Here is a 26,692-nt window from a genome sequence, read left to right on the forward strand (position 1 = left end):
GTTTAATAAATATCACTGAATATTATTTTAACACAAACATTGTGTCTTCCACAGATTATTAATCTTAACTTTAAGATTAAATTCTAACATATAAATTAATGAATTGACAAGTGATATAGCGTAGACAATTCTTACAATCTTGCCATTGTACTTCGAACGTAATAATCGTCTGGCTTGTAGTTCATAAAATTGGCTTATAGAACTTCATTAATTTTATTATCAAACTTGTTACTGTTATACAGGAGAACTCATTAACCTTTTGAACTTGTAATAATAATATTAGTTCAACCATAAAAGAGCACACAGTATTTGCATTCGGTTATACAAGAGCATCTTGTAATATAACTACAATTTTCACACGTCTGTTCAAATTTCAGATATTCAATCTGTCATCGCCGGGTCGTACCGGGGAGCCAAACACCAGGGAATCAGGATGGCCGCAGGGTCTGGCACCTAGTTTGGAAAGATTGTGCGCCCTATGCAAGGAGCTGGACTCCTGGCTGAACGGTGCTTCGAATCGCGTGGTCGTTCTCCACGCCAGGTGAGTCTTAATCCGCTTTTTTTTTCTCCAACGACAAGAAGACGAATTGGCGCGGTTCGTAAAAAGTTGGAAGCTCATTCCACGCCTCTGTTCAGGGGAAGCAAAGAACGATTGGGTGTGGCTGTGTCCGCGTACATGAACTACAGTAGCATCTGCGGCGGACGTGATCAGGCGTTGGACAGGTTCGCTATGAGAAGATTCCTCGACGACAAAATTGGATCCCTGCAGGTTCCCTCGCATCGAAGGTAATCGCTACGGTGCATGACGATACTGCCTGTTGACGTTGAACGAGAAAGTAAACTTTATCACCTCTTAGTCGTGAATAACTCAGATAATACCTGGATGAGCGACATGCACAGGCGTGGCTGCTTCAGGAGCCACCATATGACTGGTTAATTGCGTTACTCTATAGCCGCTATTTCAAAGCATGCAAACCTGCTGTCTATATTTTGTCATAAACAGGTAGACTTCGTTATATATCCTCAAAACGTTACGTAAAATTATTATATCATAGTTAATGCATGCACCATGTACGCCAGAGCGTACCATTGTTTTTGAAATCGACGCAATTATTCTTTTCGTGAATTACATACATTGTTTGGAGCCTGTGAATTGTGAGCGTCGGTTAATTGGATCGCTTGAAATCGAAAATTGATATCGCGAGAGGTTTCTGAAGATTGTGTAACGAAACTTGTTGGTGCAGGAGACCTCGAATGTTCATTTAGCCAATAGCAAATTTACATCATCGTTTTATCGGGATATTCGATCGCTGTGCAATTAATGAGTTGGTAAAAGACACTGAATCTTTTCGAATTACTTTGATCATATTTCGTTGGATTCTAATGCGTATTTGATGAGCGTGTAAAAAGTCGAAGTTAAAAGCTTCCTATATAGTAACGTCAATAAAACAGTCGTATAAGTCCCGTAAATCTCGTGATAGACTACCACCAAGACCAATACGTATTCTTAGATATACTCATACTTATTTGGTTGCGTGTAACGTAGCAGATATCAGGCTCGTCATGTACATCTTAAATATCGATCGTACAGATATAAAATATTGCATGACATTCTATGTTATTGTACTGTAGATTCAAAAGTGATCAAAATTGCATTAATTTTACATATTCATATACGTACATCAGAAATCTACATAATACGCTTATACAGTACAATTCTAGGTACAGTCTCTTTTACAGAAAAAGAAATTAGTTTCTTTTCTTCTCACGATAGGAAACTCGCTGTTGAATACAATTTTTAAGCATAATTTTTAAGTACAGTTTCTTTCGATATCCATATAAAGAGGGAATGATATTCTGAAAATTTGAATATTTTTCAACCACGAAATTCTTTCTTGTGCGTGCTATCGCATATGATGTAAGACATCCACTTTCAGCACAATTTTTCTCCACAATTTTTAAATCCTCTCTGGTACCCATCCAAAAAGATTGGTTTCCTCAATTTTTTAATCTTTTTACAGCAGAAAATCTCTTTCTATAGAAGCTATCAACCATCCACTAACAGCACACAAACTACCGCCTCCGCATTGCTAAAAGCGCTTTAACGCGTGTCGGAAACGCCAAGTTACGACAGCATTTACATCAATGCCAGTCTATCCAATGAGAGACCTGGGACCGCCTAAAAATCCGAGTAAAATAACCGCATAAACATAATTCCCGTAGGTAAACCTGTCAAGCTTGGCCATCTATTTGAGACAACGATCGGTACGCATTACCCGCTGTCGATCCTCGCTACCCTTCGCGTTTAGTTCCCGCCGTGTGACGCTTACGCTGATGATCGTAATGATGGCCCGTCGAATGTGGTGTCCTTATACGTGAAACATTCCTCCAGGCGTCGCGGCGGTTGTGCTTTGCTCATGGTCTTTCGCCTTCCTCGTTCCACCTCGATCTTGCATCCCTGAACGATCGAGTTTCTCCATTAATTCCACGAGCGGCGAGCATTAGCATGTCGTTAGCGTAGCCGCACACCCGCGAACGTATGAATCCATTATCGAGGGTCGAGAGAAGCACCAGGCTAGCTGGCTCATTCGAGACGTGTGTAACGCGGCGCTCAAAGCACCTTAGGTGCCACCAAGGGAACAGGTTTTTTTTCGAACCCGGAGGGGATCGACCAGAGACAGAGATCGTATCTGCTTCGTTACGGACGACACGCGGGAATTCGTGAGAGATCCCGCGAAATTACGGTCATGAACGCTCACGACGCTGCATAATCGACAGGTACCTCAGAACAGGGTTCGTTCGGACCCGATCGACTCTTCCGTGTTTGCCGTGTGTATTACAAGTGGGACTATTAATCGATCTCTCCGCGCGACGAACATCTCTTATCACGTTGTTGACGGTATACCGTGAAACAAATTTTTAGCACTTTAATAAGTAGACAATGGATTTTTATGTGTTTAGTATAGCAAACGTGCAAAAATCCGGAGAATGCGTATAGGATAACGAAAATATATAAAATAACCAGAATGTAGTCATAACTTTTAATAAACAACTATCACGAAGGTCCCATTTTTTTTCGCTCTATTTATAAAAATATGGAACGTGGAGATAAACAAGATAAATAGGTCTTTAGTAATTTAAATTTTAAATACATTCCTAGAAAATATGTCAACGTTTATGAAACGAGAAACGTCGAGTCATGTCTCCTGCCTGTAACGTTAAAAAGATTCAGAACGTCGATCACGTTGCCCCTTCTAAATGTATAAAAAATTGAAAACATCGGTTCACGTCTCCCGTCAATAATCTGTTACGAGCCATCCAGAAGGCATTTCGTTTAGCTTGAATCGTGCGCAGAGGTCCCGTTTATGGTCCTGTTTATCGAAAGTTTTTCGCGGCACTCGTTTGATACACTCGCACGGTAAAAGGCCACGCGAGAAGTAGAAAAGTCCATTCGTGGTCAGACACTAATTAGCACGCGAGTGTCACAGTCGGAGACGCTACAATACTTTCGCACGGTGCGTTACGAGTTGTAACTTACGACAGCAGCCAAATACGGGCCGCGCTCGTGTGAAGTGGAATCGGCCATACGTGGTCGGACATGAATTATTATCGGAACGATCGCGATTCGATCCATTCTTTTTGCTCCCTCGAATGTTTCGTGATGGAAACGTTTCTGTTGTTATTGTTTTACCGAGTATTGTTTTACCTATGAGACTGTATTGTAAAAAATAAGGAGGCTAGCTTCACCTTGACCTATGCTGTGGATATAACACGCCTGGGAAGCACTATTGAAGTGGTAATTGCTGGATCGTGTCGCCTGCCGTAATGTTTCCATTATGGAATTTTAGAACACGCTAGTCACTGCCTTTTAATGTTTCCCTGTGGTAAAAATTGATCATGTTAGATGGAAATCGCTGAATTAATAATACTTTCGTTGTGAATATTTCTGCGAAAAAATAGTCGCATAATACGGTCAATGGTAGTTATGTCAGTTTCATATATACCGTACAATGTTAATGCCAGCTAAAAGTTTGCATTCGCTGCGTGTTTTGTAGAGTACATGAATAAAAAAAAAAAGACTCGTATTAATATTCTGAAAATAACTTACAAATTTTGTAATATAGAAAATATTTTTAAATATTGACATTTGTTGCATTAATTGCAAATTAATATGAAAAGTAGGGAATTCAGTATATTTATCAAAATAAATATTACGTTTCGAGCGATTATAATCTACTTAGTAGTTGAGTGAAATTCCCTCGTGATGAGAAATAGCAATCATTCACAGTAGTGAAATGGTTAGAAAAACTATATAAGAATTTCTACGGTTCTTTCTCGCAGATACATCAAGTATTTCAGCGGTCTTCTGTCAGGTTCCTTGAGGATCAGTCAATCTCCACTTTATTTAACGCATCTCACCGTTCTGGGCGTTCCACTCTTCGAGCCTACAGGTTGCCGAGCATTCCTCAAGGTCTACGAAGGCCTGACACCAGTCTACACCTCGGATCTCTATTCCGTTACAAACGCTCGCGAGTTCACCGTAAATCTCGGAGGTCTTCGTCTTAGGGGAGACATTCTGGTGAAATGTTACCACAGGGTGTACTCGAAGCAGAGCCGGGAAGTGATGTTCTCCCTGCAGGTAAGACGAAAACGAGCGACAACTTTCCCAATTAAACTGAATTGACAGATTCAAATGTGCACTCGACAAGAAATCCGGCCAGCGAAGTATGTTTGACTAATGTACATAAACCCATTTCCATTCTCATCTCCTCCTGCAAACGATACTACGTGAATTACTACTGGTACTGTTACCAACTAACCACGTCGCGGTCGAAATCACTTCCCATAAACTTCTCCAATTCTAATCACGTTGATTCGGCCGCTGTCGAAGAACGTAATTAGATCGTATCACTTTTCCTGACAACTATGAGCTATGTTGAGCGTTCAAATCATCAAGGAACGGAGTAATGCTCCGTTAATCGGCCAACGCTGTCTTCGGTTGTATTTGAAACTGATACGGTGAAGACGCTCGGCTCTTTAGCAACGATTTACCAGATGATAATAACGGATATTAGGGAATTGAGAAGTTACAGATTTTGCAATTTTACAATATTACAGTTTTACGATGTTACACTTTCAAGATTTTCGAATTTTATATCCATTGGAATAATTGATAGGATGTCCTGTCGTGTGTAACGTTTTCTTTAATTCCAAATATTTTATTATCGCGAGAATTTTCTTAACGCTAGTAACATGTAATCTATGACTTGTCAAAATTTCACTAATGTAAATCTAATTGTGCGAAAAGACACTAGTATATATATTATACTTACATTTGACAAAGAAGAAACATATGCACAACTTTCTACGAATATAGCTCCCTTAATAACTGAACAGATAAAGTCCTAATCCCTGGAAAATTTTATCGAATTTACTTCCTACCTAAACTATCTTAAAACCCATCGCTGTCATCTCGATAAAACGAATTCTTGATTCCACTTAGTTCCATACCTGTGTAATAACGGAGAACGTGGTGTCGTTCCCTCGATCGGAACTGGACGTGGCCTGCGACGACCCACGATGTCCTCCGGACAGCGTGGTGACTTTGTACTTCGCCACCGACGCCAAGCGTCAAGATGGGCCCATACCGGCGCCAACACCAGCAGTACCGCATGCTTCCGCCCATAACGATCCCATCCTGCACTGGGACAGCTACACGAATCTCGAAATCAGCGACGACGGTGAGTGATCGTTCAGCTCCTTTTTATTATTCCGTCGCTGTCCACCGTGAGAGGAAAAAGGGGTTGCTGAGTTACGACGAAGGAATTTCAAGAAGTTTATGGCTGATTAACTATCCTTTGGTAGAGACGAGGCAGTTCGCGTGAAACGATGTACTCGATTAAGTTAGATTAGAGTAGATTACAACGCGACCAAACCAATTTAGCGCAATTGCTGTTGCGTTAGATCGGGTTACTTAGGAGGTCACTGACGAGGTTACGGAAAAAATGCTCGTAGGTGAACTAGAAGAAAGGCTGTCGAATAGAGACAGAGAATTAGTGGGTGTCGAGGGCTTTGACTATATACTACGGTCTATGACATCATTTGGACAGTTGCAGAGCTCATGAAAAAGAAAGAAACGAATTTTGTCCACGTTTGTTGTTCTTCAAAAAAGTGACGAAATATTCTACCATCTTTAATTTCTATTCCATATATTTCGATACTTTTAAACAAAATATTCGTAAGATTACACTGCTCTTGTAAATGCATTTATAATTATTCTTAACCTATCTATGCCCCTTCTAAAGATGAATTACGCCAAGGACGTGACAAAATATGATAATAACGATATATTATATTATGCATTTACAAGAGCAAATGTAATCTTATGAAAACTTTGTTTAAAAATATCGAAATATATTGTCACTTTCTTGGAGAACGACAAACTTGGACAAAAGTCGACTCTTTCTTCTTCACGAGCTCTGCAAAAATATGATAATAATATGATAATAATGACATGCATAGTTTCAATAGAATATTTCTCATCGTCTTGCAAATTCAGTTTCCATGTAAACGACAAGCACGTCCGCGCCAAATATGTACAACAATTTTTGTATCTGCTGAGAGAAGTGTTTCGCAGCATCATGCAAATCTTCAGAATCTTCACAGATTACCCAAGATCATTACGTACCATAACAGCAGGTTTGTTCCTCGCGATAGTGATATTCGTGTTTGTTGATGTTGGTGGTCTTAACAGTAACTGACTCACCGAAAGGTAGTTCTAAGCTAAATCCCTTGAATGTAAATTAGAGGCACGATGTTGCTTATGAGAATCTGAATGCGAGACTATTAGGAAGATTAACGTAACGTTTGGAATAACGGTACTGGTAACTGTCAAGCTTTTTGGCTGATGTTTCTGCACCAGTTCGGAAGTAGACGGAGGTGATAACGTCACGACGCGTTGCGCGATTAATTAACTGATAGGCCAAAACTCGCGGGCCGTAATTCAACTGACGAAACTCATCGTCCGGGGACTAATTCGCGCTAATTTTCGTCCTGATAGTAGCCAATTAACCTCGATCTGTCGGTGAGAGGCAGTCAGAAATACAACTTGGCTCCGACAAGGGAGAAAGAAAACGAGGGTTTCAGGTAAGGGAAGGGAAAAGAGCGGACAGAAACGAAAACTTAGTGTTTAATGCAAGTGTATTTAAACTGGCTGACTAACGTGGCCGGAAATACGTCCTGACTGGCGGAGGTAAAATGCCGGTTTATCATGACGACACGCCGTTCGTCTGGAAATAGATCAAAGGTCGAAACTAAGAAACTAACAAAGACTGGGCATAACGACCAAGGTCCATAACGGAATAGGTTTCTTCTGCGCGTTTGATTTCTTTCCATCATCGTAGATGATCTCATTATTTTTATAAGAACGATAAGAAGATTTGCATAATACACGTAAGCCAATGATTACTTTCCTCCGGCTTCGCTTATCTACCTGACGATCGCGCGATTTGAAGTATTTCAAAGACTGGAGTACGTTACGCAACGAAACCTTGAAAATTTGCAAAATATTAATTCGATCGTCTGAAAATTTATACATTCAGAAGTTGAAAAATCTATTAAATTGCCATGTTAGAACAATTAAGCACGGGAGCTTCGATAATTTGCAAACTTGAACATTAGGAAATTAAAAAATTCAAAAATATGGCGTATTTGAAACTTTGATGATTTGAGCATTGGAGTATTTAAAGATTCAGATCTCTGAATCTTTAAAAAATCTGAATCTGAAAAATGAATTGTATTTTTAGAAGATCAAAAGATTCGAACTTTGAACATGAGAAAATGAAGAGATTTAGAAATAGAAACCCTCGGAAATTAAAGGATTTGAAAGTTAGTTACCTTGAAAAATTGAAACCTATACACTTTGGAGCCTCGAAAATGGAAATTTTAGAACTTTTCCCAGCGACGCGTTGGAAGGTGAAACGAATTCGAAGCAGAGATTACGGATTCCGTCAACACGGACTGCGGTAATAGGAACGAATCCTGAAGCCGAGTCCGATTTCCACAGCCCAAATTCCGACCTACGTTAAACGGAACGAAACGAATCATCGCCCACGCTGCTCCTACCCCAGTTCACCGAACCATTTCGAATATTCGGGACGGTTACGTCACCACGATGCGTCTGTCAAGCGCTGGGGAAAAGAAACGGGACGAGGTGAAACGGGAGACGACTCCGATTCAATTCGTTTCGTTAACGATCAGCCCATGCTTCCAATAAAGCTGTGACCTAAATTGTTAGCGATGGTTATATCGATGTGGTTCGTTTACGAGAACTGAGAATAAAACGGATAGTAAAAGTAGAAAAGACAGGATAACCGACGAAGGAGGAGAATTTAAACTAAACCATTGATATAAAGGTGAATTTATACTGTTATACTTTGGACGTGTAACACATTTGGATGATTCATTCACAGTGAATATAAATGATGAAGAACTATTTATATCAGTTTAATGGTCGAATTTGCTTCATAGTTTTCAGTATGTCAGCGACTGAACTAACGAGTGTCGTTTACTACTGTTCGCTTGTTATTGGACAGGTTTCGATTTATCATTCGTTTTACTACGAATGAGTCATCCATTCGTCTCATCAAAAATAAAGATCAGCTATTTCGTTCGTTACTATGCTACTGGTTACTTTGCATGTTCATTTTGGATACATCCAAGCTTTGGATATAGCAGAAATTTTAATATCTTCAATACAGATGGAGATGGTCTTTCGACATGAGTGAAAATACTGTAAAGTATAAAATATGAATTCACCTTGTTATTATTTACGATAACAACGAGACACCTGGTTTTTGACGAAAAACGTTAGCATCACGAAAAAATCAATTTTGTCACGTGATAACTATTCGATTCTGAGGAAGAAAAATGTAGACGTTTGGTCTCTGTCATGCTAGGAAATCGATTATATTGGTTTCATTTTCGGGGTGCATCTATATTTCGTCAATCTGATGCGGATTTTCTTCCTGTTATTGACGTGCCGTGTCACACTGCCAACAGTTTTTCATTTCTCTGTTGTCTCTGATATTGTGTATCGAAATGGGTCTTCGATAAATGCAGCTGATTGCAAACGGTTCTTTTATATTCCACCCGTAATTGAAACCGCATACCGGTCGAGCCGCGTATATCGTAAATTCATGAATTTCCGCGATAAAACACTTTATCGTTATTTTTGACATGGAAATCTTGCGGTTTACTAACTTTCCCACTCGCCACTTTATCAGACAAAAGGGCGATATGTTAATCTTTCCGCATGCTTTGGCTCATTTCCCATCGAATCGTATTTTTTTACCTTTAAAAAATGTCTAAGTTAGAAGAAAATAAGAAACAGTCGTTGTTATCAATATGTAGAAACTATAGCGGAAGAACACAATAAGCGACACTTTCTATTTTTGTAGAGGAACACAGTTTGGAAATTTGATATGTCGTCAGTTCTCTGTTATCAAAATTTTCTTCTCAATTGATTTGGAAGCTGAACAAATTTCGTTATTTTGTTTAAAGTGTTAAAAACATTGGTCGTTAATATTAAAATATTGCTTACCTTAATAATTTCATTTTTAATTATGTCCTCTGTTTAATCATAAAGCGGCATTAAAATCAATGAAAGTGCTTGTCATGTTTTTCTCCTGCGATTCTCGTATGTGATTTCTCGTTTCAATTATATGTTGAATATATTCTTAAAACGTTAAAAATCATTTTCTTCGTCGTAACGAAGGTCAGATTGAGACATAATAATTGAAAGATCGCAACAAGATAAAAACAGTAAGGTAGGAGATTTGTTATCGTATGGATATTTGTTTATGCAATTTACTAGGAAGTATAATGAACCTCGAGGTTAGACCTTGAGAAATAAAATAGGAAATGTTACGCGAACCCACACGGTGCACCCACGCGATGGAAAATAAGATTCCAAGAGCGCCGTTTCTCGCTTTACAAACGATCGACTTTAACGACCCGATGAGCTACGTGATCTATGAGCCAACGCGCAAAGCTTTCCAAGTTCTTTCTCTGTCAAGATGGAAGACTGAGATACTTTATAAATGTTTGTAACTTCCGGGACACTTCTTTCTCGATGATTTTCTTTCGTCTAATTTTAGACATTCTACATAATATTACGTGAAACACTTATTTTTAGTATTTATTATTTCCTTAAATATCATTTCGCAGTATGTTAAACCACAAATATCTTCTTGTCTCATTTTTCTATCTTTCGTTTCAGTTTCTTTCGTCTGCGAAACTCAGAACTTCCGGAATATTTGGGATTCGATGTCTTTTTATAAATTTTACGTATACTGACCATAAAAAATATTTTCACATACCTTTAGTTTCTAAAACAGTTTCTTTTTAAATCAAAATTGTATATACATTTGATTTTCATAGAATCAATTTCTTGTGGTCGCGTAATAGTACTACTATACGTTACAAAATTTAATACACTCGGACCAGATTTTTAATTATTTTATTATTTTAATATACGTTATCTTTTTAAACATCATTCTATGGTGTTTGAAACCACAAACAATTTTTCTATTCTATTAAAACATTTATGAAGATTAGATACAGTTCATTTTGTTGAGATGCCCTTGGTAGCGGGATAAAGAACTTTATTACAATACATCTGCTCCATCGGCTTTGTCCCACGATGGAGTGGGAAAACAGGGCAAGGGAGTAAAGCGAGATCGAGTCTTATGGCAACGTGGAAATCTAAAATTAAGAGCACGCCCCTTGAATCAAGTGGCACTGGCAGAAAATAACCGTGCTCTTTGGAGCAGTGTTTTTCGCACCGCGGGCGATTATTACGTTTGTCCCCTTTCATTTCCGTTCTCGTTGATCCCTTATCTCCAGCCATTCTTATTCATTCCTTTCAGCCTTATCGTAATCTGTTTGAATTTCTTAATAATACCAAAAGAATCAAACAGTTAGAGAGATTCGATTAAGATATTATAGTAGCCTACGGTCAAATACCAAGCTCTATATGTTAGAAATATTTGCACAGTTTAAAGAGTTGTAATATTTATTTTAGCTTGCTTTTTTACTCTTGAAATTTCTGTTGAATCATTCTTTTAAACTAACTTTTTTATATTTAAATCTTCTCTTTTACTATTCGTTTAGTCTGTTTATAATTCCTGAAATTTCCTTTTTTCTTTTTTTTGTTGGTATTCTTTCACCGTTGAAATTTTTTCTCTCGCACCATTTTTTCATTTGGTACTCCTTCTCTAGTGCCCTTGAATTAATCCATATTGCTTAAATTTCTTTCACTGCACATCTACCGATCTTTTTATCTCTAGACTCTTCCCATTTTTATATCATCACATAGTTACTTTTATCGCTGGAATTCTGTCTTTGATGTCTTGCAATACTTTTTATTATTGAAACTCCTTGCCTAGTGTCCTCTCACGGAGCTTCTGTGTGCCTGAAACTCTTCTTTTATTGATCAAATTTCTTTCTCGAAATAAAGACATTTTCGTAGCTCTCCGTTTCTCTACCCTGTTACCCGTTGTCAAAGGGAAACTCGTAGAGTGATAGATATTAATTTTCATTACTGGTCTGGAATGAAATACTGCGAAGTAATTATAATAGTCGCAATGAGCGATTTCAAAGGAAAAGATCCACTAATGTTAATTGGTTGATTATAGATCGAGCAACGTCCACATTTATTTAATCAACCAAAGTGCAGTTGTTAATTGAACAAAGTAATAGAGTAGATAATTTAATATTCATAGAAAAATCAAAGACTTAGAAAAATTGGATTCTGAATTTCCATGAAACATCCACTGTCACCGCTGTTTCCATAAATCCTGGTAAATAATACTTAAACTTGGAATAGCTGATTGTCAAGAAGAACATTGCTGTACATTTACATACAATGATCATACAATGATCGCAAATTTTGACTCGTAGGTTTCGTACGTTGCCAACAATACAACATATTATTTGCCTAATACCAACGAAGCACTCAATAGTTAAATGATTAATAAATGATGACTGTATAAAGTATGATCTCGCTATCCTTGGTACCGCTAATTGATGCATTAATATAGAAGATTACTATCATAGAGGCTACTATACCTGCTATTAGCTGAACGATTTTAATTCAGAATATTTCCTCGTTTTACTATCTCGTTACTTTCTAGGCTTTTATTCAACATCGAAACATTTCTAGCCTAACTCAAGATCATTTCCTCGCCATATCCTGTCCTCTCGATTCTGCCTTTTTAAAGGAATATACGAGAAACGAAACGATCGTTAAATTTCTTTCGCTCGAACAGCTTACCACGAATTTATAGAAAAGCACTTGTCCCTGTGACTGTTTCCTCACGATAAACTTTCAACGAGTATAAGAGAAAAATAGAAACGAGCGAGAAACGTAGAATGAACGATTCTCACAACTTTTCACGGAAGTATTGGGACACTTACGGATACCTTTTGTGAATATATCGTGCATTGTATACATGTTACGCAACACATTGGCATTTCCTCGCCGCTATAACGAGATCCAACTATTATGAATACACCGATAAAGTTTAGAATAAATCTAAATATAAAAGCTGCAAGATGTTGCAATCATGTATTTCGCGAAGGTCGCTAAAGTATTTAAACAGTCAATTGTTCGGTGCAATAATAAACCTCGATATTGAGTGGAACCATTTTCAATTACAAAAACTGAGTAGGAGGAGCAACAAGCATCTCAGAAGTTAATTCTTGAAGAGTGAAGGAAATGCGAAGAACGTAGAAGGTGGTTTCGATGGTGGGGAGGGTGTCGGTTTATTCTTGGCGTCGAGACGCGTCGGGACGAGACGAAGCTTAATAGTTTTCGCGCGATTCTACGTGGAGGCAGGAACCTCCGAGCGGTCTCTGATTTTCCAGCAGCCAATTGTACGCGTGATTTTGTTTATATTATTCCAACCTTCTTGGTGCTCGGTTCCTTTCCACCTATCTATCGGTGCAAATCGATCGCAGTTTTGACGTGAGATCAGAACGCGATTGTCAAGTACGTGGTGAATATACGTCGCAGTGGAAAAGTTTTGGCAATCGGAGAACGTAATTCGTAAGTGACAAACAAACTTGTTTTTAATATTACGAATTATTAGCTGGTTAGTCGAATAAAAAGAGTAGTTTTTGTAGATTTCGATATTCCATTTATTACTTTCTATATCGAATATATTTACGTACTTTCTTAGGATACTTAGCTTGTTTTAGTTAATTACAAAGGTGCAAATTTTCCTTAGTGTAATTTTACAACTCTGCTTATTCTGCTTATTTCGGTATAAGCTGTAATATCAGAATTACCAGAATAGAAAAATTAATCAATTCAATTTTCAGGATTTTAATGATCTTTTTACCTCCTCTCTGAATGATATACTTCTCTTTTATTTTGATTTCTTCGATACAAATTTTGCACTTTGTTAATTCCACTGAAAAATACAAATATTCAATAACCATAGCCTCCTAATCTAACATTCGCGTATTAAAACCCACCCCATGTATCTTTCCACCGATAGTTGAGTAATACGCTCGTTTATTCCAATGGAATCCATACACAGTGCACGCACGAGGAGAAAAGCGCGGACAGAATAGAGACTTCTTATCCAAAATTGGTAAATCAGCTTGTCACTGCTACTCTCGCTCCAAGAAACAACACGGACCAGTGGAAAGGCCGTTCTCGGAAAGGCCGTTTGTAATCTTTGGAAAAAGGGACCGTAGATGGAAGTGACCACGAATGTGGACAACTTCCGTCCGCGGAGCGAAAGATTTCACCGGCGTTCAAACGCCGGCAATGGACATGGATATTGTCAAGCGGAATGTCATAATTATGCCGCTTTCTTTGCCGATTTCTAGTCCAGCGTCGTTTGACCATTTACGCGGGTTCAAGCGATATCGATGCTTTCAAAGAAACGATCTCTCCTTCGAGTTGTCTCTCGTGAGGTCCCTTTCAATTTGTTGTTGCACGCTCGACGATGCAGTCCTGACCTTTGCCTTGCATCGAGGCCACAGCCATATCGTGAACCTCGTACGTTATACAGTTTGTTGGATATATTAATTCTTAGTCATTGGTGACTCATAATTTAAGGATTATTTTTATAGGAACATTGTGGAAGATAATCGAGTAGAGTTTCTTTGGAAAAATTATTTTCTTGTCTTATATTTGGCGAATAGATTCTTTGGAAGGATATCTAATTTTTGGTATAAAATTAAGTGTAATCAACGACCTGTAACTTCTCAAATAAATTATCGTAAAAGAGGTGATTTGTGAAAAAGAAGATATCCGCTAAGTGTGCTGAATCAAGCATCAATCGAAAACCTATATTTGTAGGTTGAAAACTTGCTTGGAATCATTTTAATGAACCATTAGATATCTCTTCTTTCGTTTCTTTGATTCTCATTCTCCCTGTTCACTCTTTTCTTCTTTAATTACAGCGCCATATCTCTTAACTAATTGAAGACCAGTGTTGAATTAATGCACCATTGCATTTGCAACAATTTTCAATTAATTTACATTATCAAATTCTACTGTATAATATTGTAATTATGAAACAGAATTTCATATTGTGTATCTCTTCCAACTAAAATCTGCTATTTTTTGATGCTAAGTTACTGCTTGGTTCTTAATGACTTAATAAATGAAACTTGCACGCTTGGAATTTCTAAGTGAGATTACATAAGGGATGGCGATTTATTTCACTTAGTAGCCGACTAGCTCGGTAAAAAAGACAATTGATCGATGTGTTTGACAGGGCCGCACCACAGCCAGGGGCCCGTTAAGGTTTGCCATAAAAGGACGAATCGGTTGCACAATGGATATCGAAATGACGAAATAAAAAGTGCACGAGGGAGTTGCTTGGGGTTGGAGTAAACAATGGTGACGTAACAGCAGGAAGACGTACGACCAAGAGCGACAAGACAATGGTTCTGTTGTCTCTGTTTTCCCTGCTCTCAACCCCTTCTCTTCCCATCTCTTCTGATCCAGTCTTTCGAACGTTTTCTCTTCTCTCGTTGAGCCGCACAATTTCTTCGACAGCGAACCGAACAAAAGGCTGAGGTCGTGCCATGAAAACAATTTTTGAGAGTCAGCATACGGTGCACGCGGTTTGTTTCTCGTCTGTCACGAGTTAAAAATAATTCCCCATCGAACGGAGGCATTTGCTCGGAATCGTTACGTTACGGAAAATTAAAGAACAGTCGGCTCGGTTTACGTCTCTTTTATACAGAAGCTTTTTACGAGTCAGAATTTTGCATCTCGCTTGTCTTTCGCGTTCTTTTCATGTTCCGTCAACACGTTTCAATATTTCTTTACTTTATCTATTTTTAAGTAACCCATATCCCTAACTATTCAGAGATATTTCATAATCGGAAAATCTGTATTTAGATTACTGCGCTACAAAGTTTCTATTGCTTATGACCTCATAAATTTTCACTTGAATCTATTTTTAAGTAGTTTATGTCTTTAACTATACCGACATATTTCATAAGCCAACAATTTTACAATATTTGATTTTTATAACGCATGTATTCCATCGTGTTCCACGTTCCATTAACTTATTTCGATTCTTCCTTTAGTTTAATCCTTTTTAAGTAGTCTACGACTTGTACTACACAGACATCTTTTGCAATCCAACTGCACAAATTATTATTTGAAATTTCTATCGTTTATAATCTCAGGTAAATTCAAACTCTCTTTCTCTCCTCCTCTCGCTTAGAAAATTACGCACTAGATAAGAGTGCCTATTGTGAAACTTAGAGAAAAATTGATAAATTTACAATAACGAAGACGAGATCTGGCTTCACGCGACCTATCGTGATACGTCGTGTCGGTTTCGCAGGATTATCGCAGTTAGATTTACTCGCAGGAGTGACGAACGATCGGAACCCGGTTCCCACAGTTTCGTCTTTCCATGAATCTGGTGTATGTATGGAGCACGCATTATGCGTCGCCTCACCTTACGCACAAATCGTGTACGCGTCCTTGTCCCAGATTGGCTACCTAGGAATACCACTTGCCACTTGCCAACGTTAACTGACCAACTTTTCGTTCTGTCCTCGTCACTGGCTGACAGTAGAAATAGCCACGATACGCTCGGACGAGCCTGGGCTGCTGTTGCTCAGACAAACACCGCCAATCTGGATTTACCGGTGATGAATCACGCACCGGTAGGTTTACGATTTTCGATCATTCGATCATTCGATCGAGCCGAGCCGTTGAATCGAGCCGAGGAAATGTTGGAATGAATGCTATCGAGATTGGCGCACCTTGCGCTTATCGCGAATAGCTTGATTAATGGCCATTATTGGAGTCTTTGGAAAAGCAGAAATTACGTTGAATATTAAACCAGGAAGAAATACTTATATTTATTTGAAAATTTTTCTTGTCTTCTACTTGGAGAAAGCTTGAAAATATTTTTGGGAAACACTTTAATGTGAAAAGTGATGAATGAAAAGATTCCGTAAACGAAATGAAGTTGAAGATTGGGAAGAAATAATTATTTTCGTTTGAAGATTTTCCGTAATCTTCCTTCTGGCTTTCCAAACTTTCTTACAGGATATTTCAGAATAAAAGATGATGAATGGAGAAAATACGGAGGATAATTTCGAGAAGAAAATAGAATTGATAACTGGGAAGACTTATACACGCTTGAAGATTTTTAATTATTTTTGCTTGGAGAAAATTTGTTGAATGATGAATGATGAATAGAGAGATCGCATGCACAAAATGAAGTCCGATATTAGGAGCGAATAATTTTCTTAATTTTTCCCCGAAGGAGCTTTACAAATCTTTTAACGATATATTGCAGAATAAAAAGTGGCGAGTGAAGAAATTAAAGAAAATAATTCCGCGAAGAAAATGGGATCTAAGTTTGGATTAAGATTTTCCGAAGTATTCCTTAAGGGATACTTACAGATCCTTTTATCTGTAAAATATACCAGTATAAGAGTAAACGAAAGAAGAAATTAAGGAGAATAATTCCATGAACAAAATGGAATCTTTTATAGCTTCTATCATTCTTAATAAACAGTGGGCAGGATAAACGCCTTAAAATGTCAAGAATACAAAGTACGACGATGTCTTTTGTTCCTTTAATAGAGCGAAGCTAGAAATTCAAGCAAGCTGATTTATAAGTCTGGCGGAACGTCATGCAATGACGATGCTCGTCTACGATCTAGTTACCTCGTGCACTGCATTTATGTAAATTACGCATGACATATGAGCCCATTATACAGCCTGACCTCTGCTCTGACTACGTTATTATTAGGCTACCGGAGTTCCAGCTCCTCACTGCTTATTTAACACAGATCTGTTCGACGAATTGTGTCCTGTTACACGTGCGTGGATCAATGCGATTAGTAATCATTACGAATGTCACGTATGATTCTTGTGAATGTACGCTGACATACTTGATGCCGACCTGAGGCTTACATAAGTAGTTTATAGTTTATGGCACGCGTATTTTATTGCCGCGATCAATGATCGAATTACGTGCTATCTAAAGGATCAGGTATAACGATAAAACACGATCGAGGCAACGAACCGTTGTTTGATTTCATCATCCCCTTGCAAATATTCCCATTTTATCGATTTTATTAATTTTTATTAAAACTGTGCAGAAATTGTTTGGCATTTTCCAGATTCCTTTGATTTTTTTTTTAATTCATTGTCGCATGCTGACAAATATTATGTTGTCGAAAAATCGGAATCTGGAATCTCTGAGTAAGAATGCTGTGATTTTTTTAACTTTTCTCCCTCTGCGCGCAAAATTTAAGATTTTTTAATTTGAAATTCCAAATTCTCTGGCAAGTACATTACGATTCTATCGACTCTTCTTCTTTAAAATTATATCCAACTTCTTGTCTTTCCCCTTATACTTCATATTTCTATTATAATATTTTAATAAAGCTTCGAATGATTTGTTGCTTGATTATATCCACAGAATATAACGACGAAGTTTAATCATTAAATCCTGCAACATTCCGCGAACACTTACAAAATGATCTATAAATAACAAGCGGTTGACTCCGGTGTTAAAACACATTGTAAGGAACGCATCCTGAAAATTAGTAGTCATCGCGTGCCACGATCGAGCACGCATGCTGTTGCTGCTCGTACGAGCTCGCTCGCATAGATGCGTATTACGCGTTATGGCACGTGTCCTTTTGCAAGCGTGCCCGGTAGAGTACTCGTTCTTACCTGTACGTAAGTACGCGTGTGCGTGGCCTTTCAACGCGTTCAATCGCGCCGCTGGATGATGAATTATTAATTGCCAGCCATTCATTTGCGCCGCCCAGCTACTGGTCTCTCCTTGCAACGAATCGCTCGGATCTCGATTAAAACACCATGTAGCTACGTAACGAGATACGTGGATACAGAGAAAGAAACGTGTCTGCGGAGATTTGATGATAATTGCCATTGACTCGTTGAATTGCCCTTCGTTTTGACGATTCTGATTGATTCAGAGGGGGAAGGATGATTGGACACAATCGGAGTCAGGATTAGTTTCTTGATGCGTAACGAAGAATAATGGTTATTCGAGTAATCGTTCGGAGTTCAGGCGAGTTTTTCTTTCTCGGAACACATTTTCTTTTCATCAGAGTTAATTAGATGCAATTTATTGTAGGTACGTTAAATTTGGTCTATCGTTATACGAGCCGCACGGAAGCCATACAGACCACCTGTGTAAATTAAAAAATAGAGAAAGTAATCCAGAATCGTAATTTTCTACAATTTATCCTCTTTGCCATCTTCTCGCGATAAATAAATTTGTATGAGATAAGCAATCCGTTGTTCGAGAAGTTGAACACCAATTACAATATATCTGTATGATAAAATCGAGAAATCTACAGAGAACGCTGTTTCCGTAAAGTATAATTCTGAAAATGATTAAAGAAGGAGGAATAAGAATGAGGAGCACGGTTCGAGGAACGAAAACACGCGAAGCATGAACTCGAGGAACTAAACAAGAAAGCGCGAGTACACGGGTTGCGTTTGACTCTAAGTAGCCTGATTGAAGATTCTAAAGACAGATTATGTCATCATGTTGGCCGATGTTGAAAGCAAAGTACCGAATTTAGTGGCACGAGCACGCCGTGAGTACCGTTTACTCGGAGCAGACAACATCTCAGTCTGTGCGTGCACGCACGAAATATCGACTCGAACGATCGACCACTACGAGGACAACGACGAAGCCGAGCTGTACAGAGCTGAGTGTTGCCGTAGAAGGACTGGCGACTGGAGGCCAGTCGAATGAGTAGAGGGGCCTCCGTGAACACGCAATACCCGTTCAAAGAGTGCACGCGGTTGGCCTCACACACGCTTACGCAGGTCAGGAACCACGTGAATACGATGCCTCGTAGAGAAGCAGAAATTACGCGCGTCTCGATCACGCTGGAGAAAATGGACTGAGTTTTTTTAGCAAATAGAATGCAAAGTCGAAGTCACGCAATGTGGAATAAGGAAAGACATGGAATAAGTAGAATAGCAAGGTCGCTGATCAGACAAACTTTTTTTCGAATTGAATATTACTTTTATTCTGCTGTGGAGAAGATGAACTAAGAGTTTTAGCACTTGAAATGCAAAGTCCAAAAGTTCGTAATATAGAGAGACGTGAAATAAGTAGAATAGGAAGATCGCTGATCAGACAAACTCTTTTTGCAATTCGATAGTACTTCTATTCCATTGTTGATGGTTACCGGTTTACAGTGTGGTGAATTACACTTTGATGTTAGTCTCTGGTAACTTATTATAACGTAAAAGTAAGAATTTTTATAGACTAGCAATTTACAAAGAAGATTGATAGAGAACGGATATGAAGAATTATAGGGAATGTGACGAAACGTACATTGTCGTCAATTTTTTAGAATTTACAGTAAAAATAACAATTTCTCGAGCTTTTCTCATAGATAGAAAAAAATTCGCGAGAAGTTTGTAGAAGATATTACGAGGAAGACTTTCATAGAGGACTATAGAATAATATTTAGAAAATCTTGTGTTACAGGGATTTAAAAGGTTCTATTACAATTTCGATAGAATTTGAGAACGTCAGGCTACCAGAAAGAAGTAAATGACACTAAAGAAACACATTAAGGTCCAAACACGGTCTGTTCACTAGCCAGACGCGCTAACAATAATCCCATCAAAAGACGTTTCCAACCGCCAATTAGCTCAACTTGTTTCGCTAAAAACGAAGTAAGTACACGGAAGAGCATAGACACCATACTGCGCTCCTTAACCAAACCAATTGTGACACACACGTACGCACACATATATTCCTCGTAGTATACAGAGTGTGTACGCGTGTTTATTCACTATCGAATGTGGAGGCAGAAGGAGACTTCGCCATGCCAGCCTCTTGCGTAGGAAGAAACGAGGCCTGCCTCCAATGATGATGACGATATCCCGGTTACTGGTGTGCTGGTGAACGATAGTATGACGTAGCCGGTGGTGGTGGTTGATGCTGATCGCGATGACGGCGGTGGTAGTGGTGGCGATCAGCATCGTGCAGCATTTGCAACGTACAGTGCCGTTTCTGTGCTCCCGGTGAACGGAACACGCGTTTCTTCTCTCGTCGCCGGCAACATCTCGCTGCGGAGAATTCGCTTTTTCCGTGGATCGTTGGTGAAACTTGATCTTCTTCGGGCATCTCCTTAGGCTCGTCGATTTTTCTCTCATCCGAGCTGGCTTCTTGGAATCCTGACCGCGATCAAAGGTGAAGTTATCATATCTCATCTATTACGTCAGCGATCATCAACGCCGTTAGCATCGTGTGTACTTTGACTAATAGAACTGAAATTCTGCAAACGATTATCCTCCGATTGACATCAAAGTTTTATTATTTTTATCTTATTTGAAATAATTATCGTCAGATCCCTTAATTCCCGGAATAATGTTTTATTTTGAATGAAGAAATTATACATGTCCAAGTGTGCACAAAATCCTGGTGAAAGAGAGTAGCACGCGTTTCCCCGCAGCTACCACGCCCCCGCCTCGTTGGCATTTTTGTCATCGTACCCGAAGAAGGTATATTCCGTCTGGATCGTTGCCCACTTCCCATCGGCGTCTCATGAATCTCTATAAGGCCGTCAAACGAGTAATTCGTCCGTACGCGTCTCCCTTTCTCTTTCTCTTTCTCTGTTTTGCACGCGTGCAACGCCGTTCGTACCATCCTCGTCTTACCTTTTTACCCGGTTACGCTCTCTTCCTCTTTGGTGGACCCTCTACGGCTCGATTCTTTCTCCGCCGAAGATAATGACGGTCCGTGCCGACCGTATGAATAGAAACCGTCGGAAACCGGCCAATGGCAAATTTTACTACCATAAGACGGCGAGAGTAATCTGCATGGGCCTGTGAATGGCGGGAAAGGAGGGCGCGAGCGGAAGGGAGGAAATAAAATAAAGAAGGAGACCCGGCGAGGGAGAAAGGAGGAAGAAGGGAGAACCGGCTAAAGCGATGACGTCTCCGCGCGAGAATCTAATTACCATATTCACCTCGACGAGGCAACGTAGCCGCACGATCCTCTGGTTGCAAGCTTATTAATACAATACGTGTGCACTTGGAAATAAGCGAAAGATAGCAGGGGTTGGTCGAAGAGAAACAGAAACAGCGAGACGAAACGATTCTTCGGTGAAATCTATAATATCAGACTATCTCGATATATATATTTCGTTTTTAACACTGTAGCCAGAGGTATTCTAGCCTTTGAACACTCGTGTACGTTCTCTAGAATGTCGTAAAGATACGTACGTCCTCGTGTACGTTCATTGAATGGCGTGAAACGAAACAGAAAACTGAAATTCTCACGTGGAATGTACACTGTCGAGTAAAAGCATCGAGGAAGTGGAATTCGAGTCGTTTCAGTAATTCCTGATCGATGGGTAGATTAAGAAGTAATTGCGAGAAACTTTTGCGCTGTTTTAAAGCGTGAAATTGATGATTGTTGGTTTCTAGATAGACATGTAGCCGAGGATGTAGCTAGATATGTAGCCAGATATGTAGCTATGTTTGAGAATCATTTCGAGACGCGTTACGTTACGTAAGATTCCTATTATATTACGAGCTTCTTGATTATCTATCAATGAAATATTGACACTTCATCGTAAATCGCAATGTTTTTACGATGTTTAGTACACGCTACTTCTGACGAGTCTCCAATGAATTTACTATCAAATTTCTATTTCTTTGAAATATAATAGCGTGCAAAAATCTTAAATCATCTATCACTGTTATTAGCTATATTTTTAGAAAAAATAATTTCGTATACTGTTTTATGACAAGCAATTTCTAAATATTATCTTACATTATTGAGATTTTCCTAAACCATAAATAGAGTTCCGAGAAAAGTGTTTCAGGGCATTTACAGAATAATCTGTTTCTCAACTCTTCGAATACTTCCATAAGCAGCTATATCTATGGAAAGTCTTTTATTATATACTATCTCGTTAAAAATAAACGTCTATCTGGTCAAATTACTTAGCTATTCCACGAAATGATGGCATCTTTTAGCGCTGCCAGAAAAAATGTTTTTGCGTACGCGTTTCTTAATCAGCGACGATTGTCGGTCGTGCGTGAAATGTGCGTGTCAGTGGTATTAAAGAGTGCGATATGAAATTAGATCGCGGTCGTTAGGCGATGCTCGTCGCTCGCTGCGCTTCACCAGCCATCGTCATTCGAGTCGTTAATTCCATCGTTTACTTAGCGAGGTGCAACGAGTGCACTAGCGCACGATGTTTAAGCGCGATTGTTTATGGCGGTCAGAGCTCGTGGAAACGATCGTTCTCTCGACCACTTCCGACTCGTGCGCTTGGTAAATTCTCTGTCCCGCTTCTATGCTCTACGAGAGAAGATACGGTTTATCGCTTCCTCTATTAACCCGATTTAATGGTGCGCCTCGCAAATCATACGCTGATATCACGATGACCTCTCTTCTCCGTGTCTTCGGCGAGGAAGCTGGACCTCTTGTGAAATATCGAGACTTTAGTAGCTCTAAAATGTACGTATGTATTGATACTCTGATACTTGATACGTGTGATTTCATTTACAATTAGTTACAATTTACCAGATACAATTTACAATCAGTCATAGATGAAATTCTGAATTCTGAATTCTGTTCTATAGCTTGCTAATTTGCTGAACCATTTCTAAATTTTTAATAGAAAGTCTTACTCTGTGCTCTTGCTATTGGGTGATGCGTAAATGCGACATACGTTCAAATTTCATTGCGTGAAGGAAATTAGGTGAAAAATCTGTACATTCATATGAGGTACAGCTTTTTTATTTATGTAATGTCACCGGAGAAAGAATAGTTCGTCGCTATCTCTGATTCCTCGTTCGGATAATAGGAGTTCAGGATCCCGTAAATGGATTCAACTGATGCCTATTACCGAATCTTCGAACGTTTCCTAAAAACGAAAGGAAAAGTCCTAATTCGATTATCAAGAAGACACTGTAGAGATCTCGAGAATTGTAGTACTGTTTCAGCTGTTTTACAACAAAATTTTCGTGCGATTTTCTAAGATTAATTTAGAACTGTACGTGGGAAATGACACAGCGTTAGTTTCTATCGATTCGATATCCTAGCAGAATGCTATAGATCAAGTTAATCGTCGTGGTAAGCACGTAGAGATCTACGACAGAACACTTAACACGTGCACAAGCTGCAGCTGCGACTGCAGACTGTCCAAAGGATAGCTGGTGTCGCCGTCGGCCAATAGTCGCTCACGATTCGCGCGGATTTATTGCGCCAAATGATACGTCCACGCAACGATTACGTTTCTGCTCGTCGTCTGTTATTGCGACTCGACTCTCACCGTTTCCTTTTGCATCCGCGTGCATCGTGGCGAGAACACGACGATCAGAGCCAAGGACGTGGATCGATCGAGCGAAACTTTATTGTGTCTCGATTCTTATCGAACGATGTTGAATGCATTCGGCTCACAATCAGACAGCGACGATGGTCGTGCATCAATTGTTTTTTGGCTCGAAACGCGAACGCTTTTAGCCACGGGACGTTTTAAACGCGATTCGTGCCCGCGTGTATGATCGAAGAGTTATGAGCGATATATATTACTATATATTGCCACGTGGTGTCAATAATATTTTCACGAAGTACCGACTGATACAAAAAGAACGACGTTGATTTATACCGTACATAAAAATATTTGAATCCTTACTACAGCAAACTTTTATATTGTACGTATTACATAAAATATTTTGAAATGTAATTAACACTGTAATGAAATACCACTATCGTAATTATATTGGCAAAATTTGAAAACAGTTTGAGAAATCTATGTAAAAGATACAGTGTGTTTAACAATATATCTAATAACTTGACAAGAACAATTTGCTATCCATGACATATAGTATCCTATTCAGAAAATTAGAATTTCTGTATATGTTGCTAATTCGATGGCCAGCGGCCGTAGAAGCTGCGCATAGCAAGTTCGAAGAAGATGATGTCCTCAGGCGACGTGGGTAACGACCAGTTCCATCGAACCACTCGAAAACCCTAAATCTACCCTTAGGACAGGCTTCTTCGAAACAATCCTGGGTGGTCTGTCCCTTAGGTGGAAATCGATTGATGCATAAAAACATTAATAGTAATACAAGGTAGTTTCCTCGAACTTTGCTAAAAATTCATTAAATTTTATCTCAGATGTGAACTATACATATAACAAGCACACAGGAAAAACAGGAGACTTCTATATTTTTTAATTTTCAGCTTTCGATGTTACTTAGTGATTAAAAGGGAGTTGAAAATGTTATATATGACACATACGATACGCTCGTAAAAGCTTTCTTTGATAAATGTTCAAATACTTTTTTCCAGCCACGGTAGCGTACGTAATCAAACTCGAACAAAAGCAAAAAGATTGATCAGCAACGTATGGAACTTCAAAGTTGTCGTTCCCCTTGTAAAACATGAAAAATACGAATTCTCCCATTTTCCCTTGGTGATCTTCATACTTATACCGTAGCCAAAGTTGAGGATAAAGGTATCAGTATCATCTCAGCTTCTACTCGACTCTTATCTCTGCTTCGCAAATATTCACCCCAATGATTTACCGCGTCGTTTCGTTTTCGTATTGGTGCTCAGCATAGCCGACGCCATTTAGATTCTCCGCTCGTCCAAGCGGTGAAAGAGCCTTCGCAATAATCCTCTGATCTCGATCAAGAGCAACAGGCTGGTCGTTGGCGGCGTGTTTCGCGTTTGCGCGCGGGTGTTAAATGCGTTCCATCTGTTGGTCAAAGGTAGATTAGACGGTACCGACGAAGTGGCTGTTTTCTTCCCCCTTCGCGAATAGAATCGCCAAGAAACGAATAAAAATGATTTATGCTCTCGAGAGATACGTCGCCGAGATAAAGCGGGTACGGATTGAATTCAAATGACATCGTGCTAGTGGAGCTTCGAAGAGGGTCTACCTGGTGTCCTTCGCCGAATGATCTTGATGGATATTGGTACGGTGACGTGGGTCGTTTGGTTCGTCGCTTGAAATCGAGAGCAAGGAGAGAGAAAATGGATCGTGAGATTGAATGTTGTAAAATCTCAAAGATAGTTACGTGAAAACTTGTGAAAGTCGTATATCTACTATTTTAAAAAGGAATTCTCATTTTTCTCCTTTCAATTTAAAACATTTAATCATTATCTCGTAACAATCTTTATTATGTAATTTTATTTATAAACTAAAACACACGGGGAATTTCGAGGATATATTTCAGTACATCTGAAAGAATAAGAAATATACTTGATAGGATCTTTTAAGTGAGAAGAGCAGAAACTTTTCAGATACTTCTAAAATTAATTCTTAATCCTGCCGCGATTTTTGGATTTTTATATCTCAATGTATCAAACAAAATAGATTTCTCTTAGGAAAATGCAATTGGATAAGAAATGATGAAAACGTCAGGATGATAACAACAATCTAAGAAGTTTTATAACTTCGTCAAATGGTTAAGAACGCTGCTCATATTTCTCGCTATAAAGGAAGGGAATAAACTCTAGTAAAACCTATATACCATACGCGAATGTCCACTAGAATCCTCACACAAGCGGAAACCATCGCATCAGCGAGACCACGTACCCCAGACTAATGGCGTATCCATGAGTGTCGGCGTGTCCTAAAGCCTCTCTAGAAGAGCACTCTGAAAGAGCACTCTAAAAGCTAGTCTGTTTCCCCCCTTTTATTCATCTTCGATTCTAGTCTTTATTATCATGGAATTTACAGACCACGAGAGATCGATCTTCTCGAAACAAAAACATACACGCGTATCGTTTTCTTTTCGCCATTCGATTCACTTGGAGATCGTAAAAATACCATCGTCTATCGATTATCCCCAACTATTCCCACGAGAAAAACTTTCAGCGTAGATGACCATCTACCGGACGCTTTGCTGTTTCTGTTTGAACCCGCCTGTTAGAATTTCGATCACGAACATACCGGAAGATATATTTTCGCTGTGCCGGATTCTCCGTGTAGAGAGAAGGTTCTTGGGACCGCGTATGTCCCTTAAGATGGCTGTCGCGTTACGTGACAAGGATTTCTGGAAATCCAGTACGAAAGCCGCGATTGCACGCGTCACGCGAATTTCTCGATCTAGATGGACTGAAGCGTGAACTTCGACTTTCCTCGCGCTCGATCCCGCGGA

At 39.1% G+C, this 26,692-nt stretch overlaps 1 protein-coding gene across 19 annotated transcripts in view; it reads left to right on the forward strand.

Annotated features, from left to right (window-relative positions):
- The window catches only part of LOC132911304 (tensin-1), a 181,583-nt gene that overhangs the window by 135,920 nt on the left and 18,971 nt on the right, over nt 1–26,692 (forward strand). For all 19 annotated transcript variants that reach the window (XM_060967866.1, XM_060967879.1, XM_060967874.1 and 16 more), the window contains 4 exons: nt 378–541; nt 637–786; nt 4,342–4,639; nt 5,504–5,741. In XM_060967866.1, coding sequence (XP_060823849.1) covers nt 378–541; nt 637–786; nt 4,342–4,639; nt 5,504–5,741 — 850 coding nt within the window. The remainder of the gene's footprint in view (nt 1–377; nt 542–636; nt 787–4,341; nt 4,640–5,503; nt 5,742–26,692) is intronic.

The sequence above is a fragment of the Bombus pascuorum genome, chromosome 10 (assembly GCF_905332965.1).
Source record: "Bombus pascuorum chromosome 10, iyBomPasc1.1, whole genome shotgun sequence".
NCBI classification, from domain to species: Eukaryota; Metazoa; Arthropoda; class Insecta; order Hymenoptera; family Apidae; genus Bombus; species Bombus pascuorum.